The sequence below is a fragment of the Bos taurus genome, chromosome 15 (genome assembly GCF_002263795.3).
Source record: "Bos taurus isolate L1 Dominette 01449 registration number 42190680 breed Hereford chromosome 15, ARS-UCD2.0, whole genome shotgun sequence".
NCBI classification, from domain to species: Eukaryota; Metazoa; Chordata; class Mammalia; order Artiodactyla; family Bovidae; genus Bos; species Bos taurus.
This window is the reverse complement of record NC_037342.1, coordinates 80,118,342-80,138,836: the sequence shown is the minus strand read 5'-3', so window position 1 is coordinate 80,138,836 and position 20,495 is coordinate 80,118,342. Positions and strand designations below refer to the sequence as shown.

The following is a 20,495-nucleotide window of genomic DNA, read 5'->3' as shown; positions in this document are numbered from 1 at the left end:
GGGCTGAAGAGGGCGATGGAGGACCAGCGGGGACACCCTGGAAGAGACTCCTTCCCTTCCAGCTCGGCCACGGGCAGCGGCAGGTTCTCAGCCAGGTGGCTGGGGCCTGGGGGAGGCCCTTCTCCAGCAGGAACCTGTCCGGGGCCACATACTGCAGGTGGAATATCTCGCGGTCACCTGGCAAGGTCTGGTCACAGGCACGCCACATGAGGGAGACTGAGAGGCCATGGTGCTGGCTGTCTCAGCCCATTCTTCCTCCAGTTTTTTCCTTCCACTCATCTTTACTGGGGCGTGCCTCATGGCAGTGGTAGTAGTGGGGGAGGAGGGTGCTGGTTCTCCAGTAGCTTCTCCAGGACTAGTGAGAATGAGCCAAGCAGGCCTCTTACCCTGGCTGCATACCCTGGCCTCAGGCCTGGCCTGGCCTGTGGCTCCTCAGGGAGCTTCTTGTTGCCCCTTGTATCCTGCTGTTGGAGCACTGGACTTGCAGCTGTGGATGCTGGCAGCTGGCACAGGCTCCCAAAAGCCCCCTTCCCTGCCTTCCACAACCCCTCCTCTCTCCTGCTCATGCTTCCTGCTGCCCTTTCTGCATTGGACATGTCCATAGCCATCTTAATTTCTTCTTTTTCTTTTTTTCTTGTTCATTTAAAAAAATTTATTTATTTTAACTGGAGGCTAATTATAGTTTCTATTTTCCTCTTAAATGTATAGTATTCTTGTCTTAATAAAATTGTCAGCTCTTTGAGAGTGAAACACTAGTGGGTCCATATTCCGTGTGCCTGCAGTGTCCCTTAACCACAATACAAGGTTTTCCATTGTTGCATGTTGGATTGTCTGAAGTCCTCCAAATCCTACTCAGTTGGATAGTGCTGGTAGCTTTTTACCACAGAAATTCCAGCAGGTCTGGACTTTGTATCCTCTGCAGGACTACTCTGAGATGTGTTCAGTGCTTGAATAGAAAAGCAGCAGTCCTTGAAGAACAGGTATTTATTGAACAGGCACTCAGGGCAGGTTTGGTGCTGGAGGTATAACAAATTAGTCCAAAACCACTGCTCTCAAGGACCTGATGATATTTTCCCACTCTCTTTACACTTTATAAATGACAAGGGTATACTTACATTCATTCACTTACCAGATTTTTATGTTAAAGCTTATATTCCAATGAAATCAGATAACAAATAATTTCATATGTTGTTGAAAACTATGAAGGAACCAAAAACAGATTAGTGCTTAGGGAATTATAGGTTCTCCTGATGAGGGAGGAACAGGGATTCTGTGCACAAATTGGATTGGATGGAAGGAGACCATGAGAATAAGTAGATACCTGTCATGCAGATATCTGGGAGATCCTAGGTAGCTAGGACACTGAGTTCAACTGTGCTGATGATGGAAGAAAAGGGTAAATAATGAGAACAGTTAGGAAGCTGATGCAGTAGCCCATGAAAACTGATCAGGGTAGGCAAGGTACTGACTCTCTAACATATTGACTCTTTATAACCCCAAATAATTCCTTGTATTTCATTAAATTACCTATGAATAAAGGAGGTACTCTCTAGAAAGGAAGGAGCAAGCTCATGATCAGAGAGTAAGTGAGAAATAAATGTTGTAACTATTAAGAGAGCCCAAGTGTAGGGCTGGAAATTTCACATTGTGGTTTAGGGCAGCCTTACTCTCTCATCTCTTCAGCTCTGCCTAGTCCTTCTCCAACAAATCATCTGGCAGAATGCAAATTCTTTTAGTGTAAGCCAATATTTGTACCAGTGAGAAGTAGACCTAAGTCACTCTTTGTAGCCTTTTTCAATTGACTGAGCAGAGGGTTCCTAATTACAGACTTAGAACTCAACATTCTAACAACTAAGATCATGGCATCCAGTACCATCACTTCATGGCAAATAGATGGGGGAAAAAATGGAAACAGTGACAGACTTTGTTTTCTTGGGCTCCAAAATCACTGAGGGTTGTGACTGCAACCATGAAATGAAAAGACACTTGCTCCTTGGGCAAAAAGCTATGACAAACCTAGATAGCATATTAAAAAGCAGAGACATCACTTTGCCAACAAAGGCCCATATAGCCAAAGCTATGGTTTTTTGAGTAGTCATGTATGGATGTAAGAGTTGGACCATAAAGAAGGCTGAGTGCCAAAGAATTGATGCTTTTGAACTGTAGTGTTGGAGAAGACTCTTGAGAGTCCCTTGGGCAGCAAGGAGATCCAACCAGTCTATCCTAAAGGAAATCAGTTCTGAATATTCATTGGAAGGACTGATGCTGAAGCTGAAGCTCCAATACTTTGGCCACCTGATGCGAAGAACTGACTCATTGGTAAAGACCCTGATGCTGGGAAATATTGAGGGCAGGAGGAGAAGGGGGTGACAGAGGATCGTCAACTCAGTGGATGGACATAAGTTTGAGTAAACTTTGGGAGATGGTTTGGGACCAGGCAGTCTGGCATGTTGCAGTACATAGGGTCTCAAAGAGTTGCACAGTACTGTTGTACACAACAAAAACAAGGCATGTTTTTTTATTTATTTATTTTTTTGTTAGGGGTAGACACCATATGGAACAGAGAGCATCAGAATGACAGCTGGAGTCTAGACAGCAATTACAAGCAACTTTTGGAATGCTTGTCATGAGAAGATAGATTAACTAATTATTATTAAAACATTTATTGAATACCTGGTCAGTGCTAAACACTGGACAGGGGCTGGTGATAAAATGGTGAGTAGCAGCATACAGGGTGGCGACTGCCCTCATGGAGTTTTCAGTGTTCAGTGGGCACATAGGCAGAAAACAAGTTGTATTAGTGAGGTGCACAGGACACAAGGTCTTGTAAAATGAAATTTAACCTGGTCAGTTAAATCTGGGAGGCTTTCCAAAGAGAAATCTATGCTTATATTAATAAAGTAATAGAAATTTACTTTTATTATTTTTTTATTGAGATATAGTTTATTCATAATATTCTGTTAGTTTCAGGTGAACATCACAGTGCTTAAGAATTTTTATAGTTTTTTTGGTTGCTGTTGTTTAGTTGTTAAGTTGTATCTGGCTCTTTGTGACCCCACACGCCTTAGCTTGCCAGGCTCCTTTGTCCATGGTATTTCTCAGGCAAGAATAATTGAGCCGGCTGCCATTTCCTCCAGGGGATCTTCCCAACCCGGGGATCAAATCTGCAACTCCTTCACTGGCAGGCAGATTCTTTACTGCTGAATCACCAGGGAAGCTCTTTTACAGTTTATAGTCCATTAAAAGTTATTACAAGATAATGGCTATGATTTCATGTGCTATGCAGTTTCCTTGTTCTTTATCTGGAAAATTGTTTTTGAAGGCCTCTGAAGAGCCAAGGCAAAATACACTGAAGAAATGAAGTTGAAGTGAAAGTGAGGGAAAAACCTGGGACACTATTTCATAGTCATACAGGCAGCTGTGTTCTTTGAACAGAAGTTTGTTACCATCTCAGGGCCTTTGCACCTACTTCTAATGATGCTGCTCATTAAGACCTCATGGCAGTCTTCTTCACATCCTCACAGTCACTTTTTCATAATCCACTTATTGAAACTAGTCCCTGCTTATCACTCTCTCACACAGCCTTTTGTTTTCTTCATTTGTGATGATCTTGGTGTTTCTTCCATTTACTTTTCTTAATGACTTTTCCCCCCCATCTAGATTGTATGCTCCAAGAGCCCAGGCCGCTGCAACTCTTGTTCATGTCACCTGGCCTGAGTCTGACACATGGTAAGTGATCAATAAATACTGCCAAGTGAGAGAGAATGAAGGAGTTACGTACATCAGTAATCAAAAAATAGAGGATAAATGCATGCACAAGAAGGTTTATTCTGTTTTGAGTTAATAATTTCTTTTGCACAATGTTAACCATGTTATATTCCCTTAACATAGCAAAATTCCCATAAAACTCCCTCAAAGATGAAACTGTTACACAATTCTTTATTGAAGACAAGAAATGAACTTTGTTGTTTACGTAATCTGAGGTTTAGTTTTAAAAAGCCTCTGGAAATTTACTTTGAAGCACATAAAAAGGATAGAGTAATGGATAGAGAGGTAGATGGATATAAAATAAAACAAGTTTACTAAAAATGTAACTTCAAAATTTTGATTATGGTTAGAAAGATGTTCATTGTAAAATCCTTTCAACACTGCACATTTTCATAAATGAAGTTTAGAAAGAAAGGGTATCTGAGTGTTCCTCCTCTCAACAGAATTTATGTTTAATCTTTATTGATGTTAATAAAGCACATTAAATTTTTTATATTTCATTTAGTACTTTCTGTATCTTTAGGGTAGATGATTAGCAGGGAAATAGTCAAGAAAATCCTTTACAATATACTGATTAAGCAACAAGTGATATAATTCTATTTGGCATGATTTCCAGGAGAGAACTGTGTACTTACATGATTGACTGGAAGCTTGGAAAACTAGAGCCCATGGCTCTCTACTATTCTTCCAGCCTGAGATCTGGCTGCTGGTTCCAGGGGACTGAGTAAAGTCAGAAGTGGAAGGTGATGCCCAGGTGTTATCTGTTGTAACAGGAGAAATAATTTTCTCACTTGTGACTCACAGTACTCTCATCTAAGGAAATGTGCCCTTGTCGTCATTAAAATGGTTCAGTGTCTTTCTGTCCCTTGAGTCTATTTGACTTTGTGGCTGCTCTTGCTGTTGATGGGGCCAGGATGGAAGGAACCCTAGTTGCATTAATAACAACAACCATCATCTGAATGGGTGTTCCTGGCTTATGAAAGTATTTCTATTTGCTTACTTTATTCAGCTGTCCCAACAAAGCTATGATGCAAATAGGCCAGGTAATATCATGCACCCCACCTATTTTACAGATTGAGGCAATGTGTGAGAGACATGGCCAATTTCATGGTAGGGCATTGAGGAGCTGAAATTAGGACTGAGGTTCCCGCCTTCTAATCCAGTCGGTCATCCTTACTTCATGCCCAACTGAAAATACAACTTCTCGCTGCCAGAATGTTTCACATTTGGAAAAGAGTGAAGCTTTGGAGGAAATAGGATATCAGGGAAAATCCATGTGAAGGTAGCCACAGGTAAGGTGAACTTTCCCCGGGTTGAATTCATGCCATGTCACCACCAAAGCTCTGATCCATTTCTCCATTCCATTCTTCCATGTTTAACGCAGTGTCTCTCCCTTGAAAAGTTAAATCTCTGCTTGATTCTCCCCCAGTGAATTTCTCTGAGCTGGATAATACTCTTAGGATGGGAAGTAGTCAGTCAATGGGGACTGTTTCCATGCTTGTCGCATGTTCCTCCAGTCTTCCCCTCCCCACGTGCCTGTTCTTGCTGAGGTGGAAAGATAACTACCTTTGTGCTTATTCCACCAGCTCCCAGGAAGCTTATGCTTGCCAATACCTATGAGCATCTACCAAGCAGTGAGTACTGAGTTGCACTCTTCATGTGTGGAATGGGTGTCATTCCATTTAACCCTCACAGCAGCTCCACAGGGCAAGTCCTATAATTAATCTTATTTTATAGATAAAAACATGCTACTTTGGGAGGCCAAGCAACTTGCCTGATGGCACAGGTAGGAAAGGGTGTGCCCTTTCCAAGTGTGTCCACTGCTCACGGCTTGTAATACCACTTAATTCCCTTTATTTTTGGTTTCTTGGTATGAATGTTAATGAGCATTGACTATGGAATCAGAGATCCCTGGGTCTGAAACTCTACTCACCCTTTCCTACCTATGCCATCAGGCAAGTTGCTTGGCCTCCCAAAGTAGCATGTTTTTATTTATAAAATGAGGTTAATTATAGGACTTGCCCTGTGGAGCTGCTGTGAGGGTTAAATGGAATAACACCCATTCCACACATGAAGGGTGCAAACTCAGTACTTACTGCTTGGTAGATGCTCATAAGTATTGGTAAGAATTTTAATAATCCAGAGTTAAAATATAAAAGTACTCTTCATATACTTGCTAAAATTCATCTTACTATCTGGGCTTCCCCAGTGGCTTATTGGTAAAGAACACGCCTGCTAATGCAGGAGATACCGGTTCAATCTCTGGTGGGGAAAATCCCCTGGAGAAAGAAATCTTACTGTCTAATTAGAAGAAATAACATTTACACACAGCTTTTTCTTCCTCCTTCCTTCCCTCCCTTCCTCCCCCGCTTCTCTCCCTCTTCTGTCCTTCATTTCTTCCCTCCCTCCCTCCTTCTCTCTTCCTCCCAGGCTTCCCTTTTTCCTTCTGTCCTGTAGACTGAAAAAAAGGCACAACATGAGAGCTGTGAGTTAAGTTTTACTGGTGGCAAAATGAGGACTATTGCCCTGGAGACAGGATTTCAGGTAGCTCTGAGAAACTGTGCCAAAGAGGAAGCAGGGGGGCGGTCAGTATATACGTGGTTTGAGTGAAGAAGGTACATGCCGTCAAGCACACATTTTGGCGGAAGCTTGCTGCTAGTCACAGGGATCAGATGTCACTATTAATGATCTTAGTGTTTTTCTCAGATGTGAGGAGATGCAAGATTTGGGCTCATAAAATCTTCTCTTGGAAATATCTAACTATCTGAGTAACCCTTCTGCCAAATTTTCCCAGAACACAGTGCCTGATTCCTTATCTCCTCCCTGAATTCATTTCAGCTCATGTTGAAGGTCAGCAGCTGCAATGGCTCATGATTTATTCCTTGTAGAGGTAGCAGGCAAGTGCCAGAAGTTGACACTTCATTTTTCCTATCCTCCTTCCTATCCTCACCTACCCCCTTTCTTCCTCCTTCCTTATTCACGTCTTTACTGAGCATCTCTATCATGTGAGGCAGTCGCTAATCTCATGGATGGTGCAGGCTACCATAGAAGACAAATTATTAAAGTAATTACACAAATGGATATAAGATTATATCTCTAGTAATTACTACAGAGCTACATAGTATATCACAGGAGGCCTTGACTTAATAGGGAAGCTTCCCTGAAACTGTTACCAAGCAAAGGACTCACTGCTTGATGTGCATAAAAGCCAATACTATATATACTCAGTTGTTCAGTCATGTCCAACTCTTTGTGATTCCATGGACTGTAGCCCACCAGCCTTCTCTGTCCATGGGATTTTCCAAGCAAGAGTACTGGAGTGGGTTGCCATTTTGGTACCAGCTTTTGAGAAGTTTTATTTTGAGGCTCACTGGCAAGGAGATGGGATCAGGCCTCAAATCTGTGTCTTTGATCTGGGGTCTGGTTAAACTTTTATGAATTAATGGTGGCTGGGTTGGTCTGCACAAATGCTGGTGGGGCAGGTTGCCATTAGTGAGCTTTGGAACATGGTCATCTATAGTAAAATGTGGTTCAGGCTTCAACTTGGGATCCTCAAGGACCATGGGCCCTTCACTTCTAAAAGGATTCTGGCATTCAAGTTTCAGCCATGCCCTGATCCTTTGATTTCCTGGGGGTGTGGTGGGTCCTTTGGTTCTGGATGTTGTTTGAGGTCAATAGTTCTCTCCTCTGCACTCACCTTGGCTGCCTGGCTTGCATTTGGTTCTCTTGTCTTTGTTTGTTTGTTTTTGTGTGTGTGTGTGTTTTATTTTTTTTAATTTTATTTTATTTAACTTTACAATATTGTATTGGTTTTGCCATATATCAAAATGAATCTTGCACAGGTATACATGTGCGCCCCATCCTGAAACCTCCTCCCTCCCCATACCATCCCTCTGGCTCGTCCCAGTGCACCAGCCCCAAGCATCCAGTATCGTGCATTGAACCTGGACTGGCGACTCATTATATATGATATTATACGTATTTCAATGCCATTCTCCCAAATCAGCCCACCCTCTACCTCTCCCACAGAGTCCATAAGACTGTTTTGTACATCAGTGTCTCTTTTGCTGTCTTGTACACAGGGTTATTGTTACCATCTTTCTAAATTCCATATATATGCATTAGTATACTGTATTGGTGTTTTTCTTTCTGGCTTACTTCACTCTGTATAATAGGCTCCAGTTTCATCCACCTCATTAGAACTGATTCAAATATATTCTTTTTAATGGCTGAGTAATACTCCATTGTGTATATGTACCACTGCTTTCTTATCCAGTCACCTGCTGATGGACATCTAGGTTGCTTCCATGTCCTGGCTATTATAAACAGTGCTGCGATGAACATTGCGGTACACGTGTCTCTTTCCCTTCTGGTTTCCTCAGTGTGTATGCCCAGCAGTGGGATTGCTGGATCATAAGGCAGTTTTATTTCCAGTTTTTTAAGGAATCTCCACACTGTTCTCCATAGTGGCTGTACTAGTTTGCATTCCCACCAACAGTGTAAGAGGGTTCCCTTTTCTCCACACCCTCTCCAGCATTTATTGCTTGTAGACTTTTGGATAGCAGCCATTCTGACTGATGTGAAATGGTACCTCATAGTGGTTTTGATTTGCATTTCTCTGATAATGAGTGATGTTGAGCATCTTTTCATGTGTTTGTTAGCCATCTGTATGTCTTCTTTGGAGAAATGTCTATTTAGTTCTTTGGCCCATTTTTTGATTGGGTCATTTATTTTTCTGGAGTTGAGCTGTAGGAGTTGCTTGTATATTTTTGAGATGAGTTGTTTGTCAGTTGCTTCATTTGCTATTATTTTCTCCCATTCTGAAGGGTGTCTTTTCACCTTGCTTATAGTTTCCTTTGTTGTGCAGAAGCTTTTAAGTTTAATTAGGTCCCATTTGTTTATTTTTGCTTTTATTTCCAGTATTCTGGGAGGTGGGTCATAGAGGATCCTGCTGTGATGTATGTCGGAGAGTGTTTTGCCTATGTTCTCCTCTAGGAGTTTTATAGTTTCTGGTCTTACGTTGAGATCTTTAATCCATTTTGAGTTTATTTTTGTGTATGGTGTTAGAAAGTGTTCTAGTTTCATTCTATTACAAGTGGTTGACCAGTTTTCCCAGCACCACTTGTTAAAGAGATTGTCTTTAACCCATTGTATATTCTTGCCTCCTTTGTCAAAGATAAGGTGTCCATAGGTGCATGGATTTATCTCTGGGCTTTCTATTTTGTTCCATTGATCTATATTTCTGTCTTTGTGCCAGTACCATACTGTCTTGATGACTGTGGCTTTGTAGTAGAGCCTGAAGTCAGGCAGGTTGATTCCTCCAGTTCCATTCTTCTTTCTCAAGATCGCTTTGGCTATTCGAGGTTTTTTTGTATTTCCATACAAATTGTGAAATTATTTGTTCTAGCTCTGTGAAGAATACCGTTGGTAGCTTGATAGGGATTGCATTGAATCTATAAATTGCTTTGGGTAGTATACTCATTTTCACTATATTGATTCTTCCAATCCATGAACATGGTATATTTCTCCATCTATTAGTGTTCTCTTTGATTTCTTTCACCAGTGTTTTATAGTTTTCTATATATAGGTCTTTAGTTTCTTTAGGTAGATATATTCCTAAGTATTTTATTCTTTCCGTTGCAATGGTGAATGGAATTGTTTCCTTAATTTCTCTTTCTGTTTTCTCATTATTAGTGTTTAGGAATGCAAGGGATTTCTGTGTGTTGATTTTATATCCTGCAACTTTAGTATATTCATTGATTAGTTCTAGTAATTTTCTGGTGGAGTCTTTAGGGTTTTCTATGTAGAGGATCATGTCATCTGAAAACAGTGAGACTTTTACTTCTTTTCCCATTTGGATTCCTTTTATTTCTTTTTCTGCTCTGATTGCTGTAGCCAAAACTTCCAAAACTATGTTGAATAGTAATGGTGAAAGTGGGCACCCTTGTCTTGTTCCTGACTTTAGAGGAAATGCTTTCAATTTTTCACCATTGAGGATAATGTTTGCTGTGGGTTTGTCATATATAGCTTTTATTATGTTGAGGTATGTTCCTTCTATTCCTGCTTTCTGGAGAGTTTTCATCATAAATGGATGTTGAAATTTGTCAAAGGCTTTCTCTGCATCTATTGAGATAATCATATGGTTTTTATTTTTCAACTTGTTAATATGGTGTATTACATTGATTGATTTGTGGATATTGAAGAATCCTTGCATCCCTGGAATAAAGCCCACTTGGTCATGGTGTATGATCCGTTTAATCTGCTGTTGGATTCTGATTGCTAGAATTTTGTTAAGGATTTTTGCATCTATGTTCATCAGTGATATTGGCCTGTAGTTTTCTTTTTTTGTGGGATCTTTGTCAGGTTTTGGTATTAGGGTGATGGTGGCCTCATAGAATGAGTTTGGAAGATTACCTTCCTCTGAAATTTTCTGGAAGAGTTTGAGTAGCATAGGTGTTAGCTCTTCTCTAAATTTTTGGTAGAATTCAGCTATGAAGCCCTCTGGACCAGGGCTTTTGTTTGCTGGAAGATTTTTGATTACAGTTTCAATATCCTTGCTTGTGATGGGTCTGTTAAGATTTTCTATTTCTTCCTGGTCCAGTTTTGGAAAGTTGTACATTTCTAAGAATTTGTCCGTTTCTTCCACGTTGTCCATTTTATTGGCATATATTTGCTGATAGTAGTCTCCTATGATCCTTTGTATTTCTGTGTTGTCTGTTGTTATCTCTCCATTTTCATTTCTAATTTTTTGATTTGATTTTTCTCCCTTTGTTTCTTGATGAGTCTGGGTAATGGTTTGTCAATTTTATTTATCCTTTCAAAGAACAAGCTTTTGGCTTTGTTGATTTTTGCTATGGTCTCTTTTGTTTCTTTTGTATTTATTTCTGCCCTAATTTTTAACGTTTCTTTCCTTCTACTACCCCTGGGGTTCTTCATTTCTTCCTTTTCAATTGCTTTAGGTGTAGAGTTAGATTATTTATTTGACTTTTTTCTTGTTTCTTGAGGTATGTCTGTATTGCTATGAACTTTCCCCTTAGGACTGCTTTTACAGTGTCCCACAGGTTTTGGGTTGTTGTGTTTTCATTTTCATTCGTTTCTATGCAAGTTTTGATTTCTTTTTTTATTTCTTCTGTGATTTGTTGGTCATTCAGCAGCGTGTTGTTCAGCCTCCATATGTTGGCATTTTAAACAGTTTTTCTCCTGTAATTGAGATCTAATCTTACTGCATTGTGGTCAGAAAAGATGCTTGGAATGATTTCAATTTTTCTGAATTTACCGAGGCTAGATTTATGGCCCAGGATGTAATCTATCCCGGAGAAGGTTCTGTGTGTGCTTGAGAAAAAGGTGAAATCATTGTTTTGGGATGAAATGTCCTATAGATATCAATTAGGTCTAACTGGTCTATTGTATCATTTAAAGTTTGTGTTTCCTTGTTAATTTTCTGTTTAGTTGATCTATCCATAGATGTGAGTGGGGTATTAACGTCTCCCACTACTATTGTGTTATTGTTAATTTCTCCTTTCATACTTGTTAGTATTTGTCTTACATATTGCAGTGCTCCTATGTTGGGTCCATATATATTTTTAATTGTTATATCTTCTTCTTGGATTGATGCTTTGATCATTATGTAGTGACCTTCTTTGTCTCTTTTCACAGCCTTTGTTTTAAAGTCTATTTTATCTGATATGAGTATTGCTACTCCTGCTTTTTTTGGTCCCTATTTGCATGGAAAATCTTTTTCCAGCCCTTCACTTTCAGTCGTATGTGACCCCTGTTTTGAGGTGCGTCACTTGTTGACAACATATGTAGGGGTGTTACTTTTGTATCCATCCAGCCAGTCTTTGTCTTTTGGTTGGGGCATTCAACCCATTTACGTTTAAGGTAATTATTGATAAGTATGATCCCGTTGCCATTTACTTTATTGTTTTGGGTTCGAGTTTATACACCGTTTTTGTGTTTCCTGTCTAGAGAATATCCTTTAGTATTTGTTGGAGAGCTGGTTTGGTGCTGCTGAATTCTCTCAGCTTTTGCTTGTCTGAGAAGCTTTTGATTTCTCCTTCATATTTGAATGAGATCCTTGCTGGTACAGTAATCTGGGCTGTAGGTTATTTTCTTTCATCATTTTAAGTATGTCTTGCCATTCCCTCCTGGCTTGGAGAGTTTCTATTGAAAGATCAGCTGTTATCCTTATGGGAATTCCCTTGTGTGTTATTTGTTGTTTTTGCCTTGCTGCTTTTAATATTTGTTCTTTGTGTTTGATCTTTGTTAATTTGATTAATATGTGTCTTGGGGTGTTTCGCCTTGGGTTTATTCTGTTTGGGACTCTCTGGGTTTCTTGGACTTGGGTGATTATTTCCTTCCCCATTTTAGGGAAGTTTTCAACTATTATCTCCTCAAGTATTTTCTCATGGTCTTTCTTTTTGTCTTCTTCTTCTGGAACCCCTATGATTCGAATGTTGTAGCGTTTAATATTGTCCTAGAGGTCTCTGAGATTGTCCTCATTTCTTTTAATTTGTTTTTCTTTTGTCCTCTCTGATTCATTTATTTCTACCATTCTATCTTCTAATTCACTAATCCTATCTTCTGCCTCTGTTATTCTACTATTTGTCGCCTCCAGAGTGTTTTTGATCTCATTTATTGCATTATACATTATATATTGACTCTTTTTTATTTCTTCTAGGTTCTTGTTAAACCCTCCTTGCATCTTCTAAATCCTTGTCTCCAGGCTATTTATCAGATAAATTTTGATTTCAAGATTTTGGATCAATTTCACTATCATTATTCGGAATTCTTTATCACGGAGATTCCCTATCTCTTTCCTCTTTTGTTTGGTTTGGTGGGCATTTATCCTGTTCTTTTACCTGTAGGGTATTCCTCTGTCTCTTCATCTTGTTTAAATTGCTGAGTTTGGGGTGTCCTTTCTGTATTCTGGCAGTTTGTGGAGTTCTTTTTATTGTGGCATTTCCTTGCTATGTGTGGGTTTGTACAGGTGGTTTGTCAAGGTTTCTTGGTTAGGGAAGCTTGTGTCGGTGTTCTGGTGGGTGGAGCTGTATTTCTTCTCTCTGGAGTGCAATGAAGTGTCCAGTAATGAGTTATGAGATGTCTATGGTTTTGGGTTGACTTTGGGCAGCCTGTATACTGGAGCTCAGGGCTGTGTTCCTGTGTTGCTGGAGAATTTGCTTGGTATGTCTTGCCCTGGAACTTGTTGGCCCTTGTGTGGTGCTTGGTTTCAGTGTAGGTATGGAGGCATTTGATGAGCTCCTGTCAATTAATGTTCCCTGGAGTCAGGGTTTGGATTTAAGCCTCCTGCTTCCAGTTATCAGTCTTATTTTTACAGTAGTCTCAAAACTTCTCCTTCTATACAGCACCATTGATAAAACATCTAGGTTAAAGATGAAAAGATTCTCCACCGTGAGGTTCACCCAGAGAGGTTCACAGCATTACATGGAGAAGAGAAGAGGGAGGAGGGAGTTAGAAGTGACCCGAATGACATGAGGTGGAATCAGTAGAGGAGAGAGCGGGCTAACCAGTAATCACTTCCTTATGTGCCCTCCATAACTGGAGCGCTGAGAGATGTTCATGGAGTTATACAGAAAAGAGAACAGGAAGGAAGGAGACAGAGGTGGCCAGGAGGATAAAAGAAGGGAATGAAAAGAGGGAGACAGATCCAGACAGTAATCAGTTCCCTAAGTGTTCTCCACCGTCTGGAACACACAGAAATTCACAGAGTAGGGTAGAGTAGAGAAGGGTTAGGGAGGAGACACAGGCGACCTGGTGGGAAAAAAGGAGAGTCCAAAGGGGGAGACAGCAGTCAAGCCAGTAATCTCGCTCCTTAGTTAAAAATGGGTACTGAAGACTGGGTTCTTAAAGGTACAAAATTGTTAACAAATACCTAAAAGCAAAAATTAAAAATCTAGAGTAGAGTTTGGAATTTAAAAAATACAACATTAAAGAAAAGAAGAAGGAAAAGAAAGAGAGAAAAAGTAAAAGAAAAAGAAAAAAAAGTCGCAAAAATTATAAAGAAAATATAGTTACAAAATTGATAACAAATACCAAAAATCAAAAGTTAAAAAATCTAGAGTAGAGTTTGGAATTTCAAAAATACAATGTTAAAGAAAAGAAGAAGAAAAAGAAAGAGAAAAAACAAAAGCAAAAACAAAGTCACAAAAATTATAAAGAAGATATAGGTACAAAATTGATAACAAATACCAAAAAGCATAAATTAAAAATCTACAGTAGAGTTTGGAGTTTCAGGAATACAATGTTAAAGAAAAGATGAAGAGAAAGAGAGAAAAAAAATGTCACAAAAGTTATAAAAAAAAATATAGGTACAAAATTGATCAGATCAGATCAGATCAGTCGCTCAGTCGTGTCCGACTCTTTGCGACCCCATGAATCCCAGCACGCCAGGCCTCCCTGTCCCTCACCAACTCCTGAAGTTCACTCAGACTCATGTCCATCGAGTCAGTGATGCCATCCAGCCATCTCATCCTCTGTCATCCCCTTCTCCTCCTGCCCCCAATCCCTCCCAGCATCAGAGTCTTTGCCAATGAGTCAACTCTTGGCATGAGGTGGCCAAAGTACTGGAGTTTCAGCTTTAGCATCATTCCTTCCAAAGAAATCCCAGGGCTGATCTCCTTTAGAATGGACTGGTTGGATCTCCTTGCAGTCCAAGGGACTCTCAAGAGTCTTCTCCAACACCACAGTTCAAAAGCATCAATTCTTCGGCACTCAGCCTTCTTCATAGTCCAACTCTCACATCCATATATCACCACAGGAAAAACCATAGCCTTGACTAGATGAACCTTTGTTGGCAAAGTAATGTCTCTGCTTTTGAATATGCTATCTTGGTTGGTCATAACTTTCCTTCCAAGGAGTAAGCGTCTTTTAATTTCATAAATACAAAAAAGCTAAAATTAACAATCTAGAGCAGAGTTTGGAATTTCAAAAATACAATGTTAAAGAAAAGAAGAAAAAAAAAAACGAGGTCACAAAAGTTATAAAAAATATATATATGAAGTTTGCTTTTTTAAAAAATGGGTCTTTTTTTTTTTTGCAAAGTAATAGTAGGTTATAAAAGTGAAAATTAAAGGAGTAATAGAGGACTTAAAATTTAAAAAAAAATTAAAAAAGAAAGAATGATCATAAAAATAGTAAAAAAAAATATATAGGGCTTTCTCTGATGTTGTTTTGGGTATTGTGGGTTCAGTTCATTTTCAGCTAGTTCCTTGTTCTGGCTTATATTTCTCAAGATCTACAGGCCCCTTCCTAGGTAGTCAGTACTAACCACGAGGTTTTAATCTATTGCCTGTCGCTTCCAAGGCAGTTCCCTTTGTTATAGCTTCTTCTGTTTACTGGTCTCTTCAGTGTCTGATTTCCTCCCTGATACAAAGGGGGCGGTGGTGGACACCTTTTTTTTTTTTTAAGGCTCACTTGTTTAGTCGTGCTGTGGGGAGGAGGGACGCTGCAAATAAATAAGACTGGCATGTGCTCGCAGTGCCTCAGCCACACTGGGCCTGCCCCCGCTCACGGTGCGCGTGTACCCTCCCTGCCCACACTGCTCAGGCTCTAGATTGCTCTGCCAGGAACCATCCGTGGCTGGCCCTGGTCTGCTTGCACCTCCCAGGTCTAAGCCGCTCAGGTTTGGGCACTTGGGTAGTCCTCAGAGGCACAGACTCGGTTGGGCCTGCGTTTTGTGCCCTTCCCGGGTCCGAGCAGCTCAGACAAGAAAGACAAGACATATCCTTGTTTTTCAATGATGTGGTGTTTGGCGAGTGCAGTTGCTGTGACTTATCGCCTCCCCGCTGCTCGGTTATCTGGGTGTACAACCGTCGCACCTTCTCAGGCGGATGTTGACTGTCCAGAACCCCAAGAAGTTTTAGTTAGCAAAGAAGCCTGCTTACAGTTTTGTAGATAATGTCTCTCTGGGGCTGTGATTGCCCCCTTCCGGCTCTGGCTGCCTGTCACCGGAGGGGGACGGTCTGCAGCCGGTTATCTCTGTACAGTCCTTTGTTCCGTGCGCGGGACTGGCGGTGTCTTAGGTTAGGGCTGGCTTTTCACGTGGTAGATATCCCACAGTCTGGTTGGCTATATCCCAAATTATTTCGCTCAGGTAGCCCTCGGGGTATTCAGGCCAGATCCTTACTCTAAGCGATGCAGCCCGTGCCGCGCCTCCCTGCCCAGCCCCTGCTTGCTAATGGCAGATGCAGGCGTCTGCGCTGCTTCTCCGCTAGGGGAGTTACCGTAGGGCTCATAATCTATGGGTTTTAATTGTTTATTTATTTTTCCTCCCTGTTATGTTGCCCTCTGTGCTTCCAAGGTTCGGCACAGACTCGGCAGTGAGAATGTTTCCTGGTGTTTGGAAACTTCTCTTTTTTTGACTCCCTTCCTGGGATGGAGCTCCATCCCTCCCTCTTTTGTCTCCTTTTTGTCTTTTATATTTTTTCCACCTCCTTTTGAAGACAATGGGTTGCTTTTCTGGGTGCCTGATGTCCTCTGCCGGCATTCAGAAGTTGTTTTGTGGAATTTACTGGGCATTTAAATGTTCTTTTGATGAATTTGTGGGGGAGAAAGTGTTCTCCCCGTCCTATTCCTCCACCATCTTAGCTCCTCCCCAGTTCTCTTGTCTTTGAAAAAGTCTCAGTGACTTGTTAGAAACACAACCAGTTAGGGGTGGTTCTGTGGTTCCAGGATTGCAGGTAAGTGGCAACTAACCAGGTGAGGAGTAAGGGCAGGGATGGTAAAAGTGTAGTTCAGACACTGGATTCAGAAGCCAAGACCCTTTAGCAGAAGAGTATGTGAGCCTGGAAGGAAACCACCTGGGCTGAAGAAGACGCAAGTAGTCTAAGGTGGGGCAGGCTCCGTGGGGGAGGACCAACATGTATAGTCTGTTGGCAGTCACCAAGTTTCATCTTCATCCAAGAGCAGCCATGGGAGTCCATTGAAGAGCTGCAAGTAGGGCTGTAACATAACTTTCATGAGCCACTTAGTGTGCAGGGATGTCAACACAAGTTCCTGTACCTGATGCCTAGTGAGGCCAAAGAAACTCAAATGGAGTTTGGAGCAGAGAAAGGTTTATTTCAGGGCTATGCAAGGGGAGGGGGTGGCTCATGCCCTGAAAAGTCTAGACTCCCAGAAGGGTTTTGGCAAAGCAGCTTGTAACGGCGCATGAGGGGGAGTTCCCGGGGTTTGGGATCAGCTTGTGTACAGTTCTCTGACTGGCTGATGGTGAGGCACAGGGGTTCCCATCTTCAGTTCTTAGGCTCTAGGTGGCCTTGGGCTATGTGTTCATGGTCAAAAAGTAGTTCCTCCTTTTGGTGGTGGGGATGGGGGGATGCGTTCCTATATGCAAAACAGTTCAGGAAATTTGTATCAATTACTATTTTCTGGTGCCTCAGAGAGGAAATAAAGCAGGGGATGTGCCAAAATCGCCTTTTGGGGGGAGCTGTTGCCAGGAGGCCCCATCGGGTCCTGCTTGGTTACAGAGACAGCGGTCTGGCCAATCAAGCCATCTTTATTCCTGTGGCCAAAGAGCAGAGGGCAGAAATGATCTGCAGGATGGATCATCTGAATTCTAACCAGTGCTCAGTGATCTGGGAAGTCGTGAAAGTAGCAGGCCTTGGGTCTTCTCCTCTGGGAAGATTATTAAACAAGCTGTTAGAAAACAAAAATTCAACTGAGTATATTTGATGATTGAATTGGCTTTATTCAGTGATTTATGAACAAAGTTAATCAAATGGGGCTCTGAGGGGTTGGGAAAATGGAAGGCTTTTATCAGAAGAAGAGAGGGGGAAGGAAGCTCTCAGCAAAGTATATTTAGGGCAGACAATTTTTTGATGATGGGGAGGGGATGACAAGGGTTTTATCCTCTTCTTCCTCTGGGCTGGGGGCAGGGATGAAAAACAACAGATTACCTCCTAGATAGCTGATTCAAAAAAAATACAGATAGTTGATCAGAAGAATTACAGACGATTAAAATTTCACTTTGGGGAAGGTTGAAACTGCAAGTAAGTCAGGCATTAGAGAGGTTTGGTATCATGAGCTTTAGCACAAGTGACACTTTGGGGCCTGTGGCTTTCTCTTTAACACAGACTCACGCACATCCACATTATGTTTCTGGATGGCTGTAGTAAGCATCCATCCAGAGGGCTGCAGACTTCTTCAGGGCCCTGTGAGAGGAGCAGACAAAATTGTGAGTAGGCGAGACCCAGGTCAAAGGAGCTACTTCATGGAACATTTGCTGTTTTACTTAATTCAGGGCAACATTGTCATTTTCAGCTATATCTGAAAAATGTCTTTCTATCTTGCCAGTGTGGAGAATCAAATACACTGACTTATGTATTAGAAGATGAGTCCACCTTTTCTGGCTTCCCAGGTGGCTCATTGGTAAGAATCCTCCGGCTAATTCAGGAGATGCAAGACACACAGTTTCTATCCCTGGGTTGGGAAGATCCCCTGGAGAAGGAAATGTCAACCCATTCCAATATTCTTGCCTAGGAAATCCCAGGGACAGAGAAGCCTGGCAGTCCACAGTCCATCAGCATTTCTATATGGAAGAGACTGAGTTTTTCTTTCAATTATTTTTCTTCTGTACTCCAAAGCATCACTTATTCTTTTCTCCATATTAAAAGAAAAATCTCTACTGAATTTCTACAAGGTAAATCATATAGCTATACCAACCTAACCTGTATCCACCTACCTCTCCTACTTTATAAAGTTAAAGACTTTTCTAGGCTCTGGTGATACACCTGTGAGTAGGAGTGGTGAGAGTCTTTCCACCTGGAGCTGTGGTCTATATTGGGAGACACATATCACATAATTTATTACCCAATATGCTATTAAATCATGATTGTAATAAGGATCAGAAATGAAGAGAAACAGGTGCTGTGAGAGCACATGACGGGTTTAGTCTTGGGGGCAAAGGAGGACCGAGATGAAGAAAAGACCTTTCAGGTGAGCTTTGGAGAGTGAACGGAACTTGAGAAGGTGACAGGAGGGGGGTGGCAAGTTGGGAGATTTTTCTAGGTAGGAGAAAAAGTGACCAAGGATGTGTCATGGCAAGGGGCAGGGAGTTATGTAGTGGCTGAAGGGAGGCCAGATATCGGGAGGGCAGGAAAGGAGGAGGGCAGTGGTGGAGAGTGAAGATGGGTCACTGTTCAGGGGTCAGATCTGACCAGCTCTAGGCTTGCTGGTTTATTTATTCATATTAAAAAGATACCCTTGCTTTTCTTTTTCCTAATTTTAAGATAAATTATACAACCAAGGTTTTGGCTGTTAATTTGATGAGCAAAGGATCCTCCAGGGAACTGTGAATGCTTCAGGATGAGTATGAATTCTCAGTTCCTGTAGGAAGAGTCACCCCTGCCTGTCCCACCAGACCCTGAAAGCACCTTAGTTTGCAGCCCCGGACCAGATGACTTGAGAGTCCCTCCCACCGGTTAAGTTCTAAAGCATGTCAAGGCTCTGGGTGATACAGAGACAAATAATACAGAACCCTGGTTTATAAGAAGCTTGAAATTTAGTAGGGAATCAAGGTATTTTCACTAAGTACCCAGAAGGCAGCAGCTAAATGGTAGGAATGACTGTTATCATTTCTGTGTTAGTGTTGTTCTGTATAGCGCCTCATCTCCATGCTGGGCACATGAATTCTCCTTAATAAACAGTTATTGGCTGAATGATTCATAAAGCAGTGAAGAGTCTGGGAACCAACAGTGAAGGGAAATGAGAGCTGTGGGTTGAGGGACTGTTATTACCTGATAATATCTCCAAATGCCTTCAATATGGGCTTATTCACATATGGTAGTCCATGCTTGGCACACAGTGACTTCACCAGAGGTGCCACCTTGTGATAATTATGGCGTGGCATTGTGGGAAATAGACTAGGAAACAGAGAAAGGAGATGTAAAACTTCTCAGACCTAAGGAGAAACCCAAAGTTCCCTTTCCCCTTTTACAAAATAAAATGGTATCAGCCACGCAGACCCAACCTTGACCTTCCACAATACTTTTGTTTTGGGAAGTTAAAAAACTTGCTGGCAGACTCATCTTATTCCTTAAACCTCTACAATCCTTCTGGGTGGCAGATGTTTAGGAAGAACTAAGGGAATATGTTTTAGCTCCATCAACTGTTTATTTTTGGCCTGATCCAATGAAAGTATATCATTTAGAACTTTCTACCATTTAGAACTACCCACTCTTTAGAACTACCCATAGAACTAGAGATACTGAACCGCCCACCCTGCTCCTGCTAATCTCTGTCTTAGTCTCTCTTTCTAACTTCCTTAGCAAGAATAGATGGACGTATATTAAGTCATGGTAAATAGCTAAAAGTCCTAGGAAAGGAATAAGAAGTGAGGAGAGATGGATTTTTAATCCCAAGTTTTCATTAGTCAGCCAGATGACCGTCTTGGATGTAAACCTCTCCTTTAATAAAACTATGAGTAATAGTCCTTTTTTTGTTTTGCTGAAAATTTCAAGCCCTAATATGAGAAATAGAATGAAAAAAAATTCCTTGAACAAATAAAGGTCTTGTTCCTTCTTTGACTATCATAGACTCACATGGCTTAGACAAAGAGAATGTGGAAAGCCTTTCCCCTGATACTCTGGAGAAATTGTCTCTCAATGTTTTAACTTGCATCAAGGTGTGAACTACCTGTTTCCTCTTTGTAACTGACCCATTGGTTAAGTATTTCCAGATGCCATTTAGAAATTGCAGCAGGGACTCCACTT

At 41.2% G+C, this 20,495-nt stretch overlaps 1 protein-coding gene across 2 annotated transcripts in view; it reads right to left on the bottom strand.

The window, feature by feature from the left end:
- Nucleotides 1-17,195: 17,195 nt before the first annotated feature.
- Nucleotides 17,196-20,495, bottom strand: part of FADS2B (fatty acid desaturase 2B) — a 41,833-nt gene continuing 38,533 nt past the window's right edge. Inside the window, exons 10-11 of one of the 2 annotated variants that reach the window (XM_059875175.1) lie at nucleotides 19,521-19,646; nucleotides 17,196-17,936 (exon numbers count right to left, since the gene is read on the bottom strand). In XM_059875175.1, the coding sequence (XP_059731158.1) occupies nucleotides 17,876-17,936; nucleotides 19,521-19,646 (187 nt within the window). In that variant the 3' untranslated portion in view covers nucleotides 17,196-17,875. The remainder of the gene's footprint in view (nucleotides 17,937-19,520; nucleotides 19,647-20,495) is intronic. The other variant, XM_002693705.6, reaches the window with a different exon arrangement.